Genomic DNA, 19,135 nt, shown 5'->3' with positions numbered 1-19,135 from the left:
AACAGACTGGGATGTCTGGTGGACATTTTCAGGAAAAACTTCACTTTAAGATCCTGATAAAATGGAATAACTAACAGCCACTAACAGCTGCTAGATGCTGCTCCAAGAAAACTTTACTCAAGTGAATATCAGAGTCAACACAGTTTTTACACATCAATTCAGTCCAGAGGAGATCATTTCACTACTTCTAATAGAAACTATATTCTGACATTAAAGCACAGTCAGTGATCCAAATGAAACCAGAGTGAAACCTCGTCCACCATCAACATTTAAACACAGGAAGCTGCTGGCACTTCCTGTTTCTACTGTTCACTGGTGAACAGAGTGAACAATGATTTCAGCAGCTGTCTTCAGTCAGCTGTGTGACTCTCACTGAGACAGAGGACACAGAGACACTGAGGAACCAGGATAAAACCCAAACCCAGCATACAGAGGTTCAGTGAATGTGGTGTAGAAGGTGTGGAGGTGGATCAGTGTGTCAGAGGAGACTCTGTAGAAGGACAGAGTGCCAGCAGGACAGTCCACATACACTGCTACTCTGTTAGAGACAGAGGAGGAGGAGGAGGAGGAGGAGGAGGTGGAGGAAGAGATGGATGTTCTTGTCTTATTGTGATGGACAGAGTAACGAACATCAGAGCAGGTCAGTCTCCAGGACTGATCGTTCCATCCAAACATACAGTCATCACTGTTTCCTTTCCTGCTGATTCTTCTGTAACTCACTGATACATCAACACTTCCTCTCCTCTCGACCTCCCAGTAACAGCGACCAGTCAGACCATTACTGCACAGCAGATGAGGCCAGTAGTCAAATCTGTCTGGATGATCAGGATATGACTGAACCTCCTTCACATATGTCACCTTCCTGTTGTTATCAGACAGTTTGAGGTTTCTGTGTACTGTGTTTGTGTCCAGTGTGAGTTCACAGAAATCTGAAGAAGAGAAGAAGAAACAACACAGCAGCAGTTTATCATCTGACACACCTGATGGATTTATTCTCTGTTTAACTTCTGATCTGTTGTTCATTTCTATAAAGTTTCATGATGACACATATTGAATGAATCAAATTCAATCCACACTTACACTTCTTCACACCAGGTTTTAACCTGTGCTCTCCACCATGGTCCACGCTGGAGAAAGAAACACAGTCAGAATGATTTTCTATCCAACATGAGTCATAATTGCTGTTCAACATGAAGCAGTGTTCCTCGGTTTGTCAAAGTGACAGAAACTTGACTTTTGTGAATTGATGCAGAGTCGACTACCTCCACATCGTGGTGCATCGTATAATGGATATATTTCCCCTCCCCTAATATTAGTTAATCCAGTTATTAAACATGTTGAACACAGCTATGGACAGAGGGCACACAGAGACCAATGTGGACATTTAATGTGGGTTTAATGGTTTGAGTTTGTGAATGCTGCGTCACTTGGTCGTGTTAAATATTGCTGCCACAAGGAATTGTGGGACAGTATTATCTCCTCTCCTTTCATAATGGATGGTCAGGTGTACTCTGTGCTAAAGGAGGTTAGAAAGGAAGCACTGAATCATCGTTCCTTAGCATTTAGAGAATTCAACCAGCTCTTGTCATAGATGCCATTTAGATACTTCTGGGTCATTTCACTCAGTTAGGAAGCTTCCTAAACAAAAAACACTATTCAGCCTCACCCTTAGTTTTCTACTTCACACCAACACACAGCTCTCCTCACACACATGTGGCTACAGCCTGCCTCCCCCAAAGTGATCTCTGATTGGTTTAGATTACATCACTCATAACATACTGAACATACCCAACAAACAGGACAGAAACCCACAAGAAAACAAAGGATCATGGTAAATGTAGTCTTTGAATGAATCTATCTGTAGTTTAAAGAAAACAAACTTCCTTTCATTTTTGTACATTTATTTACATTGTAAACGTCTCCACACATACCAGAGAGTGTCCAGTCTCCAGTGTGGATCCTTTAATCCAGCAGACAGTAACTTCTCTCCTGAGTTTCCTGGATGATTGTAGCTCAGGTCCAGCTCTCTCAGATGGGAGGGGTTGCAGCTCAGAGCTGAGGCCAGAGAAGCACAGCCTTCCTCTGTGATCAGACATGCTGACAGGCTGGAAACATAAAAAAATGTTTACAATCTTTACCAACATGGACCTAAAGCAGGATGAAATTTTTAACATAAACATGTATCCTGTAAATGTTTTTTTTTTGTAATTTACTTTTTATTGACATTCAGAGTCACACATTCAAAACACATACATCATGTGAGCATACTGCTTACATCTGCTGTCTGCCTTAAATACTGAAATAATATTTTAGTTTATAGATGCTCTATCCTGACCTTAGAGTTTCCAGAGTACAGTGTGGACTCCCCAGTCCAGCAGAAAGCTGCTTCACTCCTGAATCCTGCAGGTTGTTGTTACTCAGGTCCAGATCTCTCAGACTAGAGGACTGGGAGCTGAGAACTGAGGACAGAGCTGCACAGCTTCTCCCTGAGAGGTTACAGCCACTCAACCTGAAGAAAGGATTAGTAACAAACACAAAATGTTTTATTAAACATATTTGATATTGTTCAAATATCCAGTGTTTCATCCACTTACAGAGCTTTATGTGAAGCTTTGACCACTGGCAGCAGCCTCAGAAGAGCCTCCTCTGAAGCAGAGTATTTCTTCAGGTCAAACACGTCCAGATCTTTTCCTGATGACAGTAAGATGAAGACCAGAGCTGACCACTGAGCAGGAGACAGTTTAACTGTGGAGAGAATCCCTGATCTCAGGGACTGTTGGATCTCCTCCACCACAGAACAATCATTCAGTTCATTCAGACAGTGGAACAGATTGATGCTTCTCTCTGCAGACCGATTCTGACTGATCTTCTTCTTGATGTACTCGATTGCTTCCTGTTTGAACTGTGAGCTACTTCCTGTCTGTGTCAGCAGACCTCGTAGGAGAGTCTGATTGGTTTTCAGTGAAAGACCCAGGAGGAAGCGGAGGAACAAGTCCAGGTGTCCATTTGGACTCTTTAAGGCCTCGTCCACAGCACTCTGGTAGAAATGAAATGATTTGCCTCTGAACACTTCAGGCCACCAGGATGTTGCCAGCAGATTGAGTCCAGACTTGGTGAATGTCAGATGGACATGAAGAGCAGCCAGAAACTCCTGAACACTCAGATGGACGAAGCAGAACACCTTGTCCTGGTACATCCCTCTCTCCTCTATAAAGACCTCGGTGAACACTCCTGAGCACACTGAGGCTGCTCTGATATCGATGCCACACTCTTTCAGGTCTGATTCATAGAAGATCAGGTTGCCTTTCTGCAGCTGCTCAAAAGCCAGTTTTCCCAGAGACTCAATCATCTTCCTGTTCTCTGGACTCCAGTGTGGATCTCTTTCAGCTCCTCCATCATACTTGACATTCTTCAGTTTGGCCTGAACCACCAGGAAGTGGATGTACATCTCAGTCAGGGTCTTGGGCAGCTCTCCTCCCTCTCTGCTTTTCAGCACATCCTCCAGAACTGTAGCAGTGATCCAGCAGAAGACTGGGATGTGGCACATGATGTGGAGGCTTTGTGATGTCTTGATGTGGGAGATGATGGTGCTGGCCTGCTCCTCATCTCTGAATCTCTTCCTGAAGTACTCCTCCTTCTGTGGGTCAGTGAACCCTCTGACCTCTGTCATGGCGACACACTCAGGAGGGATCTGATTGGCTGCTGCAGGTCGTGTGGTTATCCAGAGGCGAGCAGATGGAAGCAGTTTCCCCCTGATGAGGTTTGTCAGCAGCACATCCACTGAGGTGGACTCTGTAACATCAGTCAGGATCTCAGTGTTGTGGAAGTCCAGAGGAAGTCGACACTCATCCAGACCGTCAAAGATGAACACAACCTGGAACTCTTCAAACCTGCAGATTCCTGCTTCTTTGGTTTCAGTAAAGAAGTGATGAACAAGTTCCACCAAGCTGTACTTTTTCTTTTTCTGCCCATTCAGCTCTCTGAAAGTGAATGGAAATGTGAAGTCTATGTCCTGGTTGGCTTTGTCTTCAGCCCAGTCCAGAGTGAACTTCTGTGTTAAGACTGTTTTCCCAATGCCAGCCACTCCCTTTGTCATCACTGTTCTGACTGGTTTATCTCTTCCAGGTAAGGCTTTAAAGATGTCTTCATGTCTGATTGTTGTTTTTGGTCTGACTGGTTTCCTGGATGCTGTTTCAATCTGTCTGACCTCATGTTCCATGTTCACCTCTCCAGTTTCTTGTGTTAGTATGAAGATCTCAGTGAAGACATCTTGTAGAAGTTTTGAATGTCCTGCTTTTGTGATTTTCTCAAACAAATTTTGAAATTTCTCCTTCAGGTTGGATTTGACTTTATGCTGACACATGGCAAGAGTATCTGAAAGAATGCAAGAGACAAAATACACAAGAGAGTAATGTTACAGTAAGTGATAATTGGTAATTGTGCAGATTTCTGATTTATAACAAAATGTTAACTTAGATTAAAACATTTTTCATACTGTGATGAATCACTTAACAGTCAAAAAACCACTACAACATTTTCCTGAATTTAAAGTTTGGTTTAAGCCTCCTCTTCATTACTCTCACACTGGTTTCTGGCATAGTCTGAGCAATGTGCCTCCCAAATCATTGGAACACAACATCTGGTCCCATGTGTCACCTAAAACAACATTACAGTGTCCAGAGTCTTCAACATATCAGAACAAACCTCATCCACCTCTGGCACCTTACCACTGTGAACCTCTCTGAGCACTTTAATAACCTGTACCTGTAACCAAGAGCTGGATGAGACTTCCCTCAAACGTTTCAGCTCAGTCTCCTCTGTAGAGAGGTGTCAGTCAGGGTCAGGAGATTGTGAAATCATTGCTGCCTTTGTCAAGTAATATCTTCCAATTGCTTGCTAGAACATCATTCAGGTCAACTTCTCCATGATCTCTCAGAACCATCCCACAACAGTTTTCCTTCCTTTACTACAGAAGCTTAAGTCCGTCTGTCCTCCCGGTACCCTTCAGCCTCTTTGGGAATCCTCTGGACGTAATAGAGGATTCACCAAATGGACTGACCCCTCAGGTAGGAACCAACAGCCTTCTGGCCCGAACTCAGGACAGCTGCTCCTGCAATGGAGGCTTTGAAAATGTCCAATGTCATATGTGCCAAATCCCCCCAAACTGTCGGAAAACACAGCAGTGCTCAACATAGGTTCATGAGGAATCCCACACCCATGCCTGTCAGCCTGGGAAAAAACTGGGACTTCCGAAAAGGACCTGCCCATGAAACAAGGTTTCATACAACACACAATCAGGTGTCTGCAGACCCAACCTTTAAATGCAATAATCTGTTACTCCACCTGGACTTACAGGAATGTATGCTTCTAGACCGTTCATATACATGGGACACGTAAAACAGAAGGGAGATAGCCAACTTATGATAAAGAGTTTTTTAAATTAATTGCAGGGTCACACTGCCAACCCGGACAAACTATAGACCTGAACCTCTATGGTCACTGTGTTTCATTGCAGGCGACACAAACATCTCAGGATACACCACTGTCCTATTTATCACATGTACTTCGAGCCTGCCTGACAACTTCTGTGTGACAGGTGTATGTCACATGATGCCTCGCTGTGCTGCCCTTTAATTTCACTACATTTAACAAAAACATTTCATATTTGTGCAGAAACACTTTTATATTTAAAAAGATCATTCAGTGCCTGGATCTCCCTGTCATGTGAGACTTATCAGTTTAATCATGACTTACGTTTAGAGATGGTGTGTGACCATTGCTTATTCATCTTCCCCAGAACCTTTTTGGTCACCTGCAGAGTGTATTCACTGTAGGTCTGGACCATCAGATCCACTGTGTCGCACCGGTCCGACTTCTCCAGTCGACTCTTTGGGATTGTTGGGAGGTCTTCTAGGACCTCAGGCTGCTCCAGGTACCACTTAAATGTTTTAAAGTCATCTTCTCCCAAATTCTGTAAAGTTCTCAAGAGATCCTCTTTAGGGATAGAGTCCACTGTTTTTCCTCCCTGTCAGAAACAAAGAAATCCTTTTAAACCTTAAACAAACATACATTTCATCACATCCCATCTCATCACTCTGCTGCTCACTCTTCCATTAAAAGTTTCCAAAAAACATCTGTTGAACATGTGTGTAGGACTTTGTCGACTTTTATTGACGGCAGCGTTACAGTGGCTTGAATTAATCAGCGAACCTTCAGAGCAGTGAGAAGAACACGACTGTTGTTGGAAATGGACATTAACCTGACTTCATCACACAACAGATCAACATGAAGGATGTGCTGAGTTCAGCAGAAGCACTTTAGAAAACAAAGATCTTCTTAAAAATAAATGAAATGCAGGACACTTTACAGTAATCCCAACTGTTGACTTCTCATCATTTTATACCAGGAAACTCTTCAAACACTAAGGTAGGGCTTTGATAGCAGCTTGTCAAATCAACAGCTCAGTTAGGAGCTGGTTTAGTTATTCACAATAGTTAATAATTATTAAGGATAATTATGAATTAAAGCTGCAAGTAGTGATGAATGGGCCCTCGCACCTCCACGCATGTTGGGCCTGCAAGTGCATGAGCAGAGGGAGAGGCTGAAAACACTACAGAAGAAAAGAAGAGCTCGACAAAAACTAAAAGCATCAAACAGCTGTGACGTTCTTACCTGTTCATCCATCTGCAGACGTTAAGCCTCTGTGTCTCTGTGCTGCTGAACGTCTGCTGTCACTCTCACCTTCAATATTCAACCATCTGATGACAGCAGAGAACAAGTCTGTGGGATAAAATGATCTTCAGTAAATCATATCTGACAGCTGTTTCAGTGTCAAGCAGAAGTTCAACTGAATTTAAAACCATTTAAACTGACTGCATATTAATAATAATGATAATTATTATAGTTTGATCTCTTTAAAACACTTTCTGTTAATCTCAATGTTGGTAATATAAACATTTATTAAACACATTGTAATGTAGTTAAACAGATTGAAGGAAATGTGTCTTTATTAACAACTACAACTCTTAATGAAGCATTCATAACTGTTTTATAAACAGTTAAACGTTTTCTCCTTTCAAAGGGTTAGGTTTAAACTTCCTGTTTGGTACATAAACAGTTAATAAATGATCAGTATATAAATATTTCTGATGTTCTCTATTTCAAAAACATTTCTAAAGATATATTTAGTCCCTCTATGTTTCTGATGACCTGCTACGTCTCTGTGATGCATATCGAATCTTTTCCCTCCACATCTTTACATCTTCCAGCTCGCTGTGTTCACTTCAGCAAACAGTGTATTTATATATTTACACTGATGGTCTACAGTCAGTGTTCATACAGTCCAAAGCAACCAGACTGTCAAAATATGCTTCTATTGTTCTATTGTATTAATAAAGCTTTATTATAGAGGGAGACTTCAACCCTCATCTCATAACACTGTCATCAATATTCAGTTATACTAATGTTTCCAATTCTTGCTGTTAAATGTTTGTCTTTATGTAAAGCACAACGAGTTGCTCCTGTATGAAACTCGCTCTATAAATAAAGCTGCCTTGCCTTAATAACTCATATCAGGAAGTCACTTACACTGTATCATCAATAACAGGTTATTACAGCTTAAATATCAGTTTGCCTCGTTAGGTGAGAAAGGTGATTAAATACCTGAGACTCTATGTTCTGCAGTCCGACAGCCTTCAGTGAATCTTCCTGACCTCTGCAGCAACAGAGACACACTGACCAGCTCACACACACACATTAGGGTTACTTTCAGCCACCGCCCAACACAACCGTTAACGCAAGTGTTTAGTTCATCATGTCCAGTAACAGTTCACTGTCTACTGACCTGTTGCGCCACCATAGATGGAGTCAAGCTTCCTGTTCTTACATTCAGTTCCTCCTTCTAACAACCACTTCTTAAAATCATCATGTTTATTCTGAACGTTTCTGTTTCTTCCTTCATTTCATGTCCACCAGACAAACTGCAACATTGGGCCTCATTCACTAATATGAGCGCAGAAATATTCTCACTTTCCTCCCAAAATAAGTGCTTGCGCAAAATCACAGCCAGATTCATGACGTGCACACTGGATGATTTAGTTTTCACCACCATGTGTATGTTAATGAATCAGAATCATTCTATACTGTCCTGTGTCCATGATCTGCTATCAACTGAGTTATAAGAGATGACCCCATAAGTTAAAAAAAAACAGAAGAATTATAGTTTGTTTAATAACCTTGATGGCTGAAAGAGACCCACCTAATTATTCTGATATTATTCATGGATATGTGTGGTTGAAGGTCCCCCCCTGCTGTCCATTAATAAGTATTACATCTGTGGTAGAGAGGTGGGAGTGACAGATGCTATGAATGAATGAGTGATTGGAGACAGGTGGGTTGAACTCATGATGAGGAGATCTGTGATGTTTTGTGATCCTGAACGCAGCATTATGGAAATAAATGGATGTGATGAAATGTAACAAAGATCTGTTGAAACAAAGTGTGGTGAGTCAGAAACCACTGACAGAAACAAGTGTCTGTAATTCATGAAAATATGCTGAGAAGACACTACAAGCTGGGAATCACTGATCAACTAAACAATTAAAGGAGAAAATAATAATATGAGAAAATTCCAGGGAAATTTTGAGTGGCACAGGGCTGCTGCCGGGACGAGTACATGTTTTAATTGTTCAAAAGTCACCCTGATCAGCTGGTACATCGTACTTATCCAATATGAATAATCAGCCAATTATGACTTCTTGAAGTTGTGGTTATTTGAAGGATATTAAACAACAACAGAATATATATAATTAGTTATAATGGTCTGAATAAACAAAGAAATAATGACAATAATAGCACTGCTGCTGAAAATGGACATTAGTACAAGTAACACTCCAAATGTCCACTAGAGGTCTGTCTACTGCAACCAAAGGATAGACAGCACATTGAATTCAGGCATCAGTTATAGTATGAAAACTAGGACCAAATAAGTAAGGTTTACACTATTGGCTAGTCAAATCAAATAATTTATGACTAGGTGCTGCTAATGAACTAATGATCAAGCTAACAACAGAGCATTACACCTACTGCAAATAATATAAGAGCAGGGACATTTGAACAGTCACCGTGTTTGTGTGTTATTGCTTTGAGTCTCTATGTGATGTGTTCAGATCAGAGCTGAAGCCACCGACAGTTTGTTTTTACAGCTGAGCAATATTTACTCATTATTCATTTTATACTGACTGGGTTGTATTTTAGTGTCAGTAGTGTATATTTGTCATGGGTTGAGCAGTTGTGGTTATGTTTTTTCACTAATTATCCTGTCATTTCAGATCCTGTCACCCTCATCAGCTCACTCTCCTCACCTGTGCTTCCCCGCCCATCTCCACACCTGGTTGCAATCATCATCAGTTCCCCTTCATATACAGGCCCATTTCCACTTGTCCTCTGCCAGATTGTCGACTGTTTTCATGCCTAAGGCTGTGTCCCAATCTGGTCCCAATTGCGAGGCTGCATCCTCGAAGTACGCATTTAGAGGCCGATTACGTCACAACGCCGCGCGAAGGCTGTCCCAATTCGAAGACTCCTTCAAATGCAGCCTTGAAATGCGGCCTTCTTTTCCCTCTTTTTCGAGGATGCATCGCTACTATCCTTCGCGGCCTCCCAGATGCTCCCAGATCCCAAGATCCTTTGCGCGGCGCTGTGCAGTGCCGTGAAAACACAACAATGGCGACACCAACAGGTGAAGACTTTTCATTCAAGTGTAAGTATTGGTTTGTTTTATTTAATTATTTTTACTTATTACTACTTATACTTTTACTAATTACTTATATTTTATTACTTGACTTATGAGAGAGAGAGAGAGAGAGAGATTATTATTATTTTATTATTCTTTCTCTTGTGTGTTTTCCTTCTTTCTTCTCTATAATTTTGTCAGCTTTTTCACTGTGTGTCGGTCGAGACGTCTTTCTCGTCTTATGGGAGGGAAGAGCTGGTGACGCAACCAGGAAATGCCTCGAAGGCTAGACCGTCTCATTTAACAACGGTTGATGCATCCTTCGGAGGTTCCTCAGAAGGCTGCATCCTTCAAAGGCTGCGTACTTCGAAGGATGCAGCCTCGCAATTGGGACCAGATTGGGACACAGCCTAACTTTCCAGTGTTATTCTGCCTGTGTCATTCCTGCCCGTCTTGCCTGGTTCCCGGTTTTTGGATTTGTCTGCCTGATTTTGACTCCTACTAAATATCTGTGGAATCTTCCTGTTGTCGTGCTTTTGGGTTCCCTGTCTTCTGAGCCGTTACAATACTATACTTAATACTTTTTCTCAATTTTGGGTTAAATAGAGAGTTTTTATCATCAGTGTTTAACAGAATCTTGCAGGGTTTTAAGGGTTTTTTTTGGGGTGAAAAGTTAATTGTTTGAGATGTTTATTGGAGGTGGATGAAGAGTGTTTGATAGGTAGATTTTTACCTTCGGACAGTATTTCAGCAGTGAGTATTACAGGAAGCTGATATCACTGATATCACGCCTCTGTTTAAGGACTTCATATGCTTTGATGTAATTTCCACTGCGTACGGGGCGACATGGCATAATCTCAACAAAATCTGCCTTTCTTGCATTTTCACCAATAGAATAAAACTTTCACAATTCTGAAACTGTGTTTGAAAGAGACTTTGGCCTCTCTGAGATAATCCAGTCCAGATCTTACCAGTCTAGGTAGGTGCTACTATAGTTTTTGGCAGAATATATGATTATGACCAACTTCATTATTTCCTGGATTTTGTCCCTAAATGTATAAAATACAAAAAAAAAACTTAATAAATGTAGAATCTACAGCAGAGCTGTTGTATTAGATTGAATCAGATTGCACAGATATATCTGATAAAGAAGAGTGAGTGTACAGAGTGTCACTAGTGTTTTTTATTCTTCTGCTGTTGTCTGAAACTATTAAAAACATGTCAGTGAGCCACAGCGCTGCACTGGATCACGTTTCATTATGAAGAGTTTGCTCACCTTTCTTCAGAAATGGCTCCAATGTTGAACAACAGTGATCATGTTTTGCACTGAAATTTGAGATTTATGATGTAACACAAAGTCTAGAGGTTGTGATCTGCAGCACAATAATCTGATTAAGCTGTAAACAGAACTAGATGCTGGTTTAAGAGCAAAGTTACTGCACTGATGCTTCATGAATGAAGATTATAGAATTAATGTGAACAAAGTTATGGAGATGTACTCTGAATAAGCAGTGAATTAATATTTTTATTGAAGTATAAAACAGCCAAAGCTGCCCAGTAAACATGGACTTACAAGATAATATTTACATCCGCTGCAGAGGCAAGAAAACCTAAAGGAAAGCAGCCCATACATGTTATTATATACATACATCACATAGAAACATACGTTGATGTTAATGATTGAACACAAACTGAGCTGATGTCAAACAGACTGGGATGTCTGGTGGACATTTTCAGGAAAAACTTCACTTTAAGATCCTGATAAAATGGAATAACTAACAGCCACTAACAGCTGCTAGATGCTGCTCCAAGAACACTTTACTCAAGTGAATATCAGAGTCAACACAGTTTTTACACATCAATTCAGTCCAGAGGAGATCATTTCACTACTTCTAATAGAAACTATATTCTGACATTAAAGCACAGTCAGTGATCCAAATGAAACCAGAGTGAAACCTCGTCCACCATCAACATTTAAACACAGGAAGCTGCTGTCACTTCCTGTTTCTATTGTTCACTGGTGAACAGAGTGAACAGTGATTTCAGCAGCTGTCTTCAGTCAGCAGTGTGACTGTTTGTCTCCACAGGAGGAGACTCTCACTCAGACAGAGGATACAGAGACACTGAGGAACCAGACCTAAACCCAAATCCAGGATACAGAGGTTCAGTGAATGTGGTGTTGAAGGTGTGGAGGTGGATCAGTGTGTCAGAGGAGAGACTGTAGAAGGACAGAGTGCCAGCAGAACAGTCCATATACACTGCTACTCTGTTAGAGACAGAGGAGGAGGAGATGGATGTTTTAGTCTTATTGTGACGGACAGAGTAACCATCATCATCAGAGCAGCTCAGACTCCAGGACTGATTGTTCCATCCAAACAAACAGTCACTACTCTTTCCTTTCCTGTTGATTCCTCTGTAACTCACTGATATATAAACGCTTCCTCTCCACTCAACCTCCCAGTAACAGCGACCAGTCAGACCATTATTACACAGCAGCTGAACCCAGTGGTCAAATCTCTCTGGGTGACAATGATCTGACTGCTTGTCATCCACATATGTCACCTTCTTGTTGTTGTCAGACAGTTTGAGGTATCTGTGTGCTGTGTTTGTGTCCAGTGTGAGTTCACAGAAATCTGATGAAGAGAAGAAGAAACAACACAGCAGCAGTTTATCATCTGACACACCTGATGGATTTATTCTCTGTTTAACTTCTGATCTGTTGTTCATTTCAGTTTCATGATGACACATTTTGTCAATAATGTTTTAATGAATAAATACCACAAAGACCAACTTTGTATTAATTAAGAAATCGATTGATGAGCATAGTTCTTTTGTTGCCAACTGCGTTTTGGAGAGGCTCGTAGGAGGTCAGGGCAGCGAGGACCCCCAAAAACCTCCAGTAAAGACTGAGCGGATCATTAGAATTGTGTGACAATGATACGTTGAGAAAGAGCTGGCACAGCCGGCAAAGATTAGGCACTTGTCTGAAATCGGAGATGAAGAGAGGCTCTAAGAGGCATCGACAATGAAATAGTCAAAGTGACGAGATAGAACGACAGGTAGGTTAAGTTAAACTTAGTGTGAAAGCAATGGATGGTTGATCTCATGAAGGTGGAGACCTTTCGACAATGTCGCAAGCAAGAACTAACTCAGCTGGCCATTAGGCGGACAACCATCATCCACCATGGAAACCGTCAAAACTGGTTTGCATGGTTCCAGCTGAAGTTGCAGTAGTGGCACTTTGGGCCAATGACATCGGGAGAAATGAGCTGCAGGGATCAGTGGAGCTGTGTATATGGGTGATCCTGATTCCTCGATGAGGAGACAACGGGGGCGCTGGTATCCCGGTGCTGGATGTCCCGGCTGAAGCAGAGTGCTGGCAGCCCTCAATGCCAGGAGCCTTCACAAGAGAAGAAGGCTGCTGTGGCAACTGGAGCTGGATGTCCCCATTAAAGCTGCATACTGTCGAACAAAGCAAGGAGCCAAGGTTGGATTGAGGCCGATGTTCTGGTCTAAGTCAAGTGCTGCGGTTGGAGCAGGTGCTTATAATGCAGAAGTGATTAGTTGTATGTGTGATAAGTTGTGTGAGTAGCATGCAACCTGGTGTTTCTACCACGGATGATATGGAAACGATTTTAGGTTAGTTGGATTTGCGATAAATTGTTAGTAATGTGCAACTTGATGAATTTAATGTCAGATGATGCTGAAATGATGATTGATCAGATGTACTAGCAACGTGCAACCAGGTGTTCGTTATGTTCAACTGCATGTAAGTAGCTGCACGAGGAGCTTGCAGCTGGTGAACGGAAAAAGACATCGCCGAAGTGACCTGGCCCCAGCAGGGGGGGGGCTGTGATGTCAGGCGTGCCGATACGGGCGGTGATTGGCTTTGGTGAAAAACCGGAAGCGCAGGAGACTCAGTAGCTATTTTTGCCGCGGAGTATGACGCTTTAGTTAAATGTAGCTGAGGTTGGAGGGGAGAGTTGAAGCTGCTGCTCCAGCAGCTATGCCCGTTCCTTCCCTGGATTTTTGGCCTCACTGATGGAGGAGAGGAAGACACAGATCTCCTGGGAGTGTCACGTCAAGGCAGTGCAGCGGCTTGGCCAAGACGCTTGGTTGGGGTCTGCTGCTGGTTGACCTTCAGTCAAGTCAGACGGTTGATCTGCAGTTCGTGATCCATGGTGAGTTGGTTCTTGGAGTAGTAATCGTAGCGTCAAAACCCAGAATATGAGAGCGGAAGGGGAGGAGAAATCTAGGTGGTATTTATAGGAATGGCCGGAGGCGGGGCAGTTGTGGCACGGTCCTGCTCCTGCTTAATAAGCTCCTCTTAAAGAGAAACTGACTGTGTGCTGTTTAGTTGTCATGAATCAAATTAAATCCACACTTACGCATTATCAGCTCTTCTTTTAACCTGTGCTCTCCACCATGGTGCACCCTGGAGGAAGAAACACAGTCAGAATGATTTTCTATCCAACATGAGTCCTAACTGCTGTTCAACATGAAGCAGTGTTCCTCAGTTTGTCAGAGTGACACAGAAACAGGCTGAAACTCAACTGTCTCAACTATTTGTACTGAGATCTGCAAATGTGACATTAATTAATAAAAAAGAGTCAATAGTGAAAAATCAATGAAGTGATCATGACAAAGACATCACACCTCTTCTCAGGAGAAATGGAGAGAAACAGACAAAGAAAAGTATATTCTGACCACTGATCATCCATAGACCCGTCACTCATCACGGACACACAGCTGGGTTCAGGTTCAGGTCTAGGTCCAGGTCCAGGATCAGGTTCAGGTCCAGCAGAGTCTGGTCTGTGCTGCTTCTCTGTCCTTCAACACAACACACACAGAGCTTTGAGTGTGAATAATGATGGTGGAGTGATGTAAGTGGAGAACAGTGATGGACAGTTAGAGATCCTTATCTAGGGGCAGACTGGAACAGCCATCCTAGTTCATCAACCAAAAAGTTAGATAAAGCAACACTAACAGCCATCAGAAGGGGGCGCTAATGATCATTTGTTTGCCAAGTGTAAAAAAAGAACTAACAAAGAAGAGTGAATCATTAGTTGTGGTAATAATGTCAAGCAGAACACGTAAGGAGAAAGAAGGATGGGAAAAGTTCAAAGAAAAGAAAGCCAAGTCTCGAGATTGCATTAAACTGTAAAAAGCTCACAAAGCTTTCTGGCTGCAGTTACTGCCAGCAGCAGCAGCAGCAGCAGCAGCAGTAATGTAGTCTGAGATGTTGGCCAAAGCTCTGAATCATCCAGCAAAAGTGTTGAGAAGCAGGTGGAAGTTGAACTTGATGAGCATCTACAGGCTGGACATGATGAGGGACAGACAGCAGAGGGACTGGGAAGTAACAGGGACACAAACAGTAGACTGCATTTATTACAGATCACATTGAGCCCTCTCTTAGGAAACGACATAGTCAGCTTTAATCAACCGGGTTTGCAGATATGATGATGAAAATATCATGCTGTTTAGTGCTGTTAAAACTAAGGTGTTAAATTTTACCGTCAAGTTCATACGGAACAATAAATAAATAAATAAATGAACACATTAAAAATGAATCACAGGTGGCCATATTTCATCTGGTAATCATAGCGAGCTCACTTCTGCAGGTAGATAGAAGACCATGGTGCTGAATGAAACTAGAAAACCTAAAGCATCCACTGCTATCACTCTGACATGCTAGAGGGGAAAGAAGCTAAATAAAGCTCCACATTTAACAAAAGGTTTCAGGAGTTAAAATCTCTCTGTCTTCCACCTGAGTACTGTTTGTTTCTCTGTTATTTGTGTGCTGGATAGAATCAAGAATAGCTGACAACTGATCTTTTCAATCATATGTTTATTTTATAATATTGTGAGGAGATATCAGGACAAGCCTGTTAGTGACTGTTAGTACACAGCTAGGTGTTGAGCCTCTGAGCTTTGGTCTGGCTGTCATGTTCCCCACACAGAGAGCTTTTAGAGGGAGGGACTCCCTCCTCTCTGTCCTCACTCTGATCCATAGCAGAGAAACACCTTCACACAAACACAACAACATGCTCATTCATTACAACCAGCTGCACATCACACACACACTGTTGTCTGTCTGATGGAAACAGAACCCCAAAGAACTGAACACACACTGAACAAATGACTTTCACAGTTTTCACATCAACACTTCACACTATGTTATTAAAATAAGGCTGAAACTTTTTATAAAACTATGACAAACATTTTTGCAGTATGGGTTAAATGTTGACATCATCAAAATGCTTTGATTTGATTGGCTCAGTAAATAAATGATTTCTCTTTATTTTCAGAATGTAGATGTTTGTTTATCATCAGGCTCTTTTATGGAGTTGAGGACACATATCATCCATATCCTGGTTCTGATTATTATCTATGTGGAGAATATGATGATGTTTCCATGGAACAAGTAACTTGATACTCAAACATGATTCTAACATGATGAGGTGAACAAATGAGCTGCCAGCTAGTTTATTAAGTATCAGCAGGTTCAGTGAATGATGGGACAGTGAGCCTTTAGTCTCAGTATCAGCTGTTTACTGCAGGGAGCAGTGAGCAGCTTTACATTGGACATCAGTGACTGACTTTAACAGCAGACTGGACGTCTGACATTAATATTAAATATTTCCTCCTCTTTGGTGTCTTCACCAACATAATGTTGATGTAAAATGTAAAATGTGTGAAACTAAACAGTAAATGCAGAGCTACAGTAAACATTTTCATGTCAAATGTATGAAGTAACTAAGTCGCCACCAGGGGGCGACCGTCTCTATACAAGTCAATGGAGAATTCACCAACTTCTCACTTGATTTCTAACCTCAGTAAACGTTTTCAAAATGTGTTTATGGTCTCAATCGCTAGTTTAAAGCCTTCTTCAATGCAGTATGATGTTCATTTGGGACATTTTGGCCTCCCTGATTTTATATGTGACGATAAAGCAGGGTATGCATTGTACTGGACTGTGGACAGTGAATATTCCTCACTGACATACTTTCGGTCTCCGCAAACAGCAGCGACCACAATAGTTCAACCTGTCACGTACACATTGATGTAAAGTCACATTTCACTGCCTGCAGACACGTTTCACCCCCATATATGGAGTCATGTCTTCCTGTTCACTTCCTCTTTCTAACAGTCACTTCTGATAAGAAGTTTATTTGCTGCGTGTTATTACTGTCATAAAAATATTTTAAAAAAAAACACATTCAAAAGCGAAACTTAAGTTAAATAACTTTATAGAAGTAACGTTTTCTTCATATCGAGTTTGATCGTGTTTGAATGTTTCAAACATTTTAAAGCATAAAATTCAGATGATCGGATTGGAGACTTTTTAAGAATACAGTTAAGAAATGAACATAAGTCATCAGTATAACTTCCATCTGTCCTGTTATCAGATCATTTTAACAGCTGCTGACACAAACATGATGAAACTGTTGCTTACGTTACCTTTAGATGCAGGAAGGAGGAAAGGAGGGAAGGAAAGGAGGGAGGATGGAGGACGTTACCTTTAGATGCTGAAAATCATGTGAATCAAGCTGATGAGTGAAGGTGAAATGAATCAACAGCTTCAAGCAGGAAACTAAGAAAAGAGGAACAAACATGAGACTGACAGTGGGAGGGGTTTTTGTTTTTTTTAAATCTTTATTTAACCAGGAAGTCTCTGGAGTTTTTTTATTCAACAGTTTTTATTCATACAAACATCATGACACCAAGATTATTAAGTTGTTATAAAGGAACAGCTGAAATACAGAAAAGACTAATAAAAAAACAAATTATTAATTAAAATGAAATAACATTAAAAATGAAGTTAAAAGTGATGTTAGATAGAATTTATTGTCATTGTTAAAAACAACAAAAAACAGTTTGGCAGCTTCAGCATGGCAGTGCAATAAAAACAGAACATAGACAAAGTTAAATAACATACATTCATTCATCAACTAAAATAAAGAAATAGAATAAAATAGAATAGAAGTCAGTCAGGTGAGTGTAGAGCAATCATTAGTCAGTAACAGTATGGAGTGATGGATGTGAAAGCTGGTGGGAAGAAGCTGTTTTTGTTCTGGTGTTTATTGTCCTGTATCTTCTCCCAGAGGACAGAGGAGAGAACAGAGAGTGTGTGTCGTCTCTGGACAAACAACTGGCTTTCTTTTTCAGTCGGCCCGTGTAAATGTCTGTAAGTGAGGATGGTGATGATCCGATGACGCTCTCCGCTGTCCTCACCACCCGCTGCACATCTTTTCTGTTCTCCACTGTGCAGCTGGAGAACCACACAGTGCAGCAGCAGCTCAGTAAGCTCTCAATCACTGACCGCTAGAAGTTGGTGAGCAGGTGATGAGGGAGGTGGGCGTGTTTTAACTTCTTGAGGAGGTTCAGTCTCTGTTGGGCCTTCTGCACCTGGTGTGAGATGTGCGTGGTCCAGGTGCGGTCGGCCGAGACGTGGACACCGAGGAATGTGAAGCTCTCTGTCCTCCCAGTGTATGAAGAGTGTGCTTTGATTTCTTAAGTCCACTATCGTTTCCTTGGTTTTAGAGGTGTTTAAGTCCAGGTTATTGTGAAGACACCAGTTTGTCAAATGCTGAACCTCTTCTCTGAAGGCTGTCTCCTTGTTGTTTGATATCAGTCCTACTCTGGTGGTGGAGTCAGCAAATTTGACAATGTTGTTATGGAGCTTTTCCTCTATACAGTTCTAGCTTGACTCGTCTCCATCAGGGATAGTATCTGGTACCTGCTGCTTTTTTAGTAAGAAGAAGCTGCAAAGACACTGGAGTTTGTTCAAAGGTAAATTCTATGCTAGAAATATTGTTTAAGTACTGTATGTTACCCCTCTTCTAATGAACTGATAGCACGTTTACTTGGAATGGAACTGGAACTGGAGAAGACATCAGCTTGTGGATGTTTTCATGTATTCTCATTTTCGATGAGCAGCCTTGAAGCAGTTTCGGTTTTGCACAAAGCACAAGTGGATGTTGCACTTGTGCCAAAAGACGTGTGTCATTCCTGTACAGTAAGGCATCTTGTATCTGGTAGCCTCTTTCTTTTCATCATAATTTGGCATGTGGTCAACCATGTCATACTGCACTTCAGGGAGAGGCCTTACATCCTGAACTGGACTGTGAGCTGGTCTTTGGGGGACACGCTGTGGTTCTGGAGACATGCTGGGTCTTCCACATGTTATGGACTCTCACCAGACACTGGGCCACATTCATCTTGAAGTGGAGGAGATCCTGGATGACTTTGGTCTGGATATTGGCCCTCTTGGCATCCAGCCTGTACCTCAACCAACTGTTGACCACAGACATGTCAAAAGCATGTGTAATCATTTTCAGGGTTCACTTTTTTGATCTAATTTCTGTACGGTACAGACTGACCAGTTGATCAGGCAGGTCA

The 19,135-nt window shown here is 41.6% G+C and overlaps 2 protein-coding genes across 2 annotated transcripts in view; both read right to left on the bottom strand.

The window, feature by feature from the left end:
* Positions 1 to 324: 324 nt before the first annotated feature.
* On the bottom strand, positions 325 to 6,714 carry LOC128377358 (NLR family CARD domain-containing protein 3-like). Its single transcript, XM_053337302.1, has 8 exons — positions 6,673 to 6,714; positions 5,751 to 6,025; positions 4,948 to 4,961; positions 2,595 to 4,374; positions 2,336 to 2,509; positions 1,932 to 2,105; positions 1,081 to 1,127; positions 325 to 929 (listed from the first exon to the last, which is right to left on the bottom strand). Exons 1-8 carry the CDS (start codon positions 6,682 to 6,684, stop codon positions 370 to 372), a joined length of 3,036 nt encoding a protein of 1,011 aa, XP_053193277.1. The 5' UTR covers positions 6,685 to 6,714; the 3' UTR covers positions 325 to 369.
* A 4,850-nt stretch (positions 6,715 to 11,564) lies between these two features.
* Positions 11,565 to 19,135, bottom strand: part of LOC128377455 (NACHT, LRR and PYD domains-containing protein 4C-like) — a gene marked incomplete at its 5' end in the record, with an annotated part of 28,066 nt that continues 20,495 nt past the window's right edge. Inside the window, 4 exons of the mRNA XM_053337406.1 lie at positions 11,565 to 12,366; positions 14,122 to 14,168; positions 14,441 to 14,559; positions 18,934 to 19,030. Coding sequence (XP_053193381.1) covers positions 11,831 to 12,366; positions 14,122 to 14,168; positions 14,441 to 14,559; positions 18,934 to 19,030 — 799 coding nt within the window. The remainder of the gene's footprint in view (positions 12,367 to 14,121; positions 14,169 to 14,440; positions 14,560 to 18,933; positions 19,031 to 19,135) is intronic.

The sequence above is a fragment of the Scomber japonicus genome, chromosome 17 (assembly GCF_027409825.1).
Source record: "Scomber japonicus isolate fScoJap1 chromosome 17, fScoJap1.pri, whole genome shotgun sequence".
Lineage (NCBI taxonomy): Eukaryota > Metazoa > Chordata > Actinopteri > Scombriformes > Scombridae > Scomber > Scomber japonicus.
This window is presented reverse-complemented; position numbering and strand designations above follow the sequence as displayed.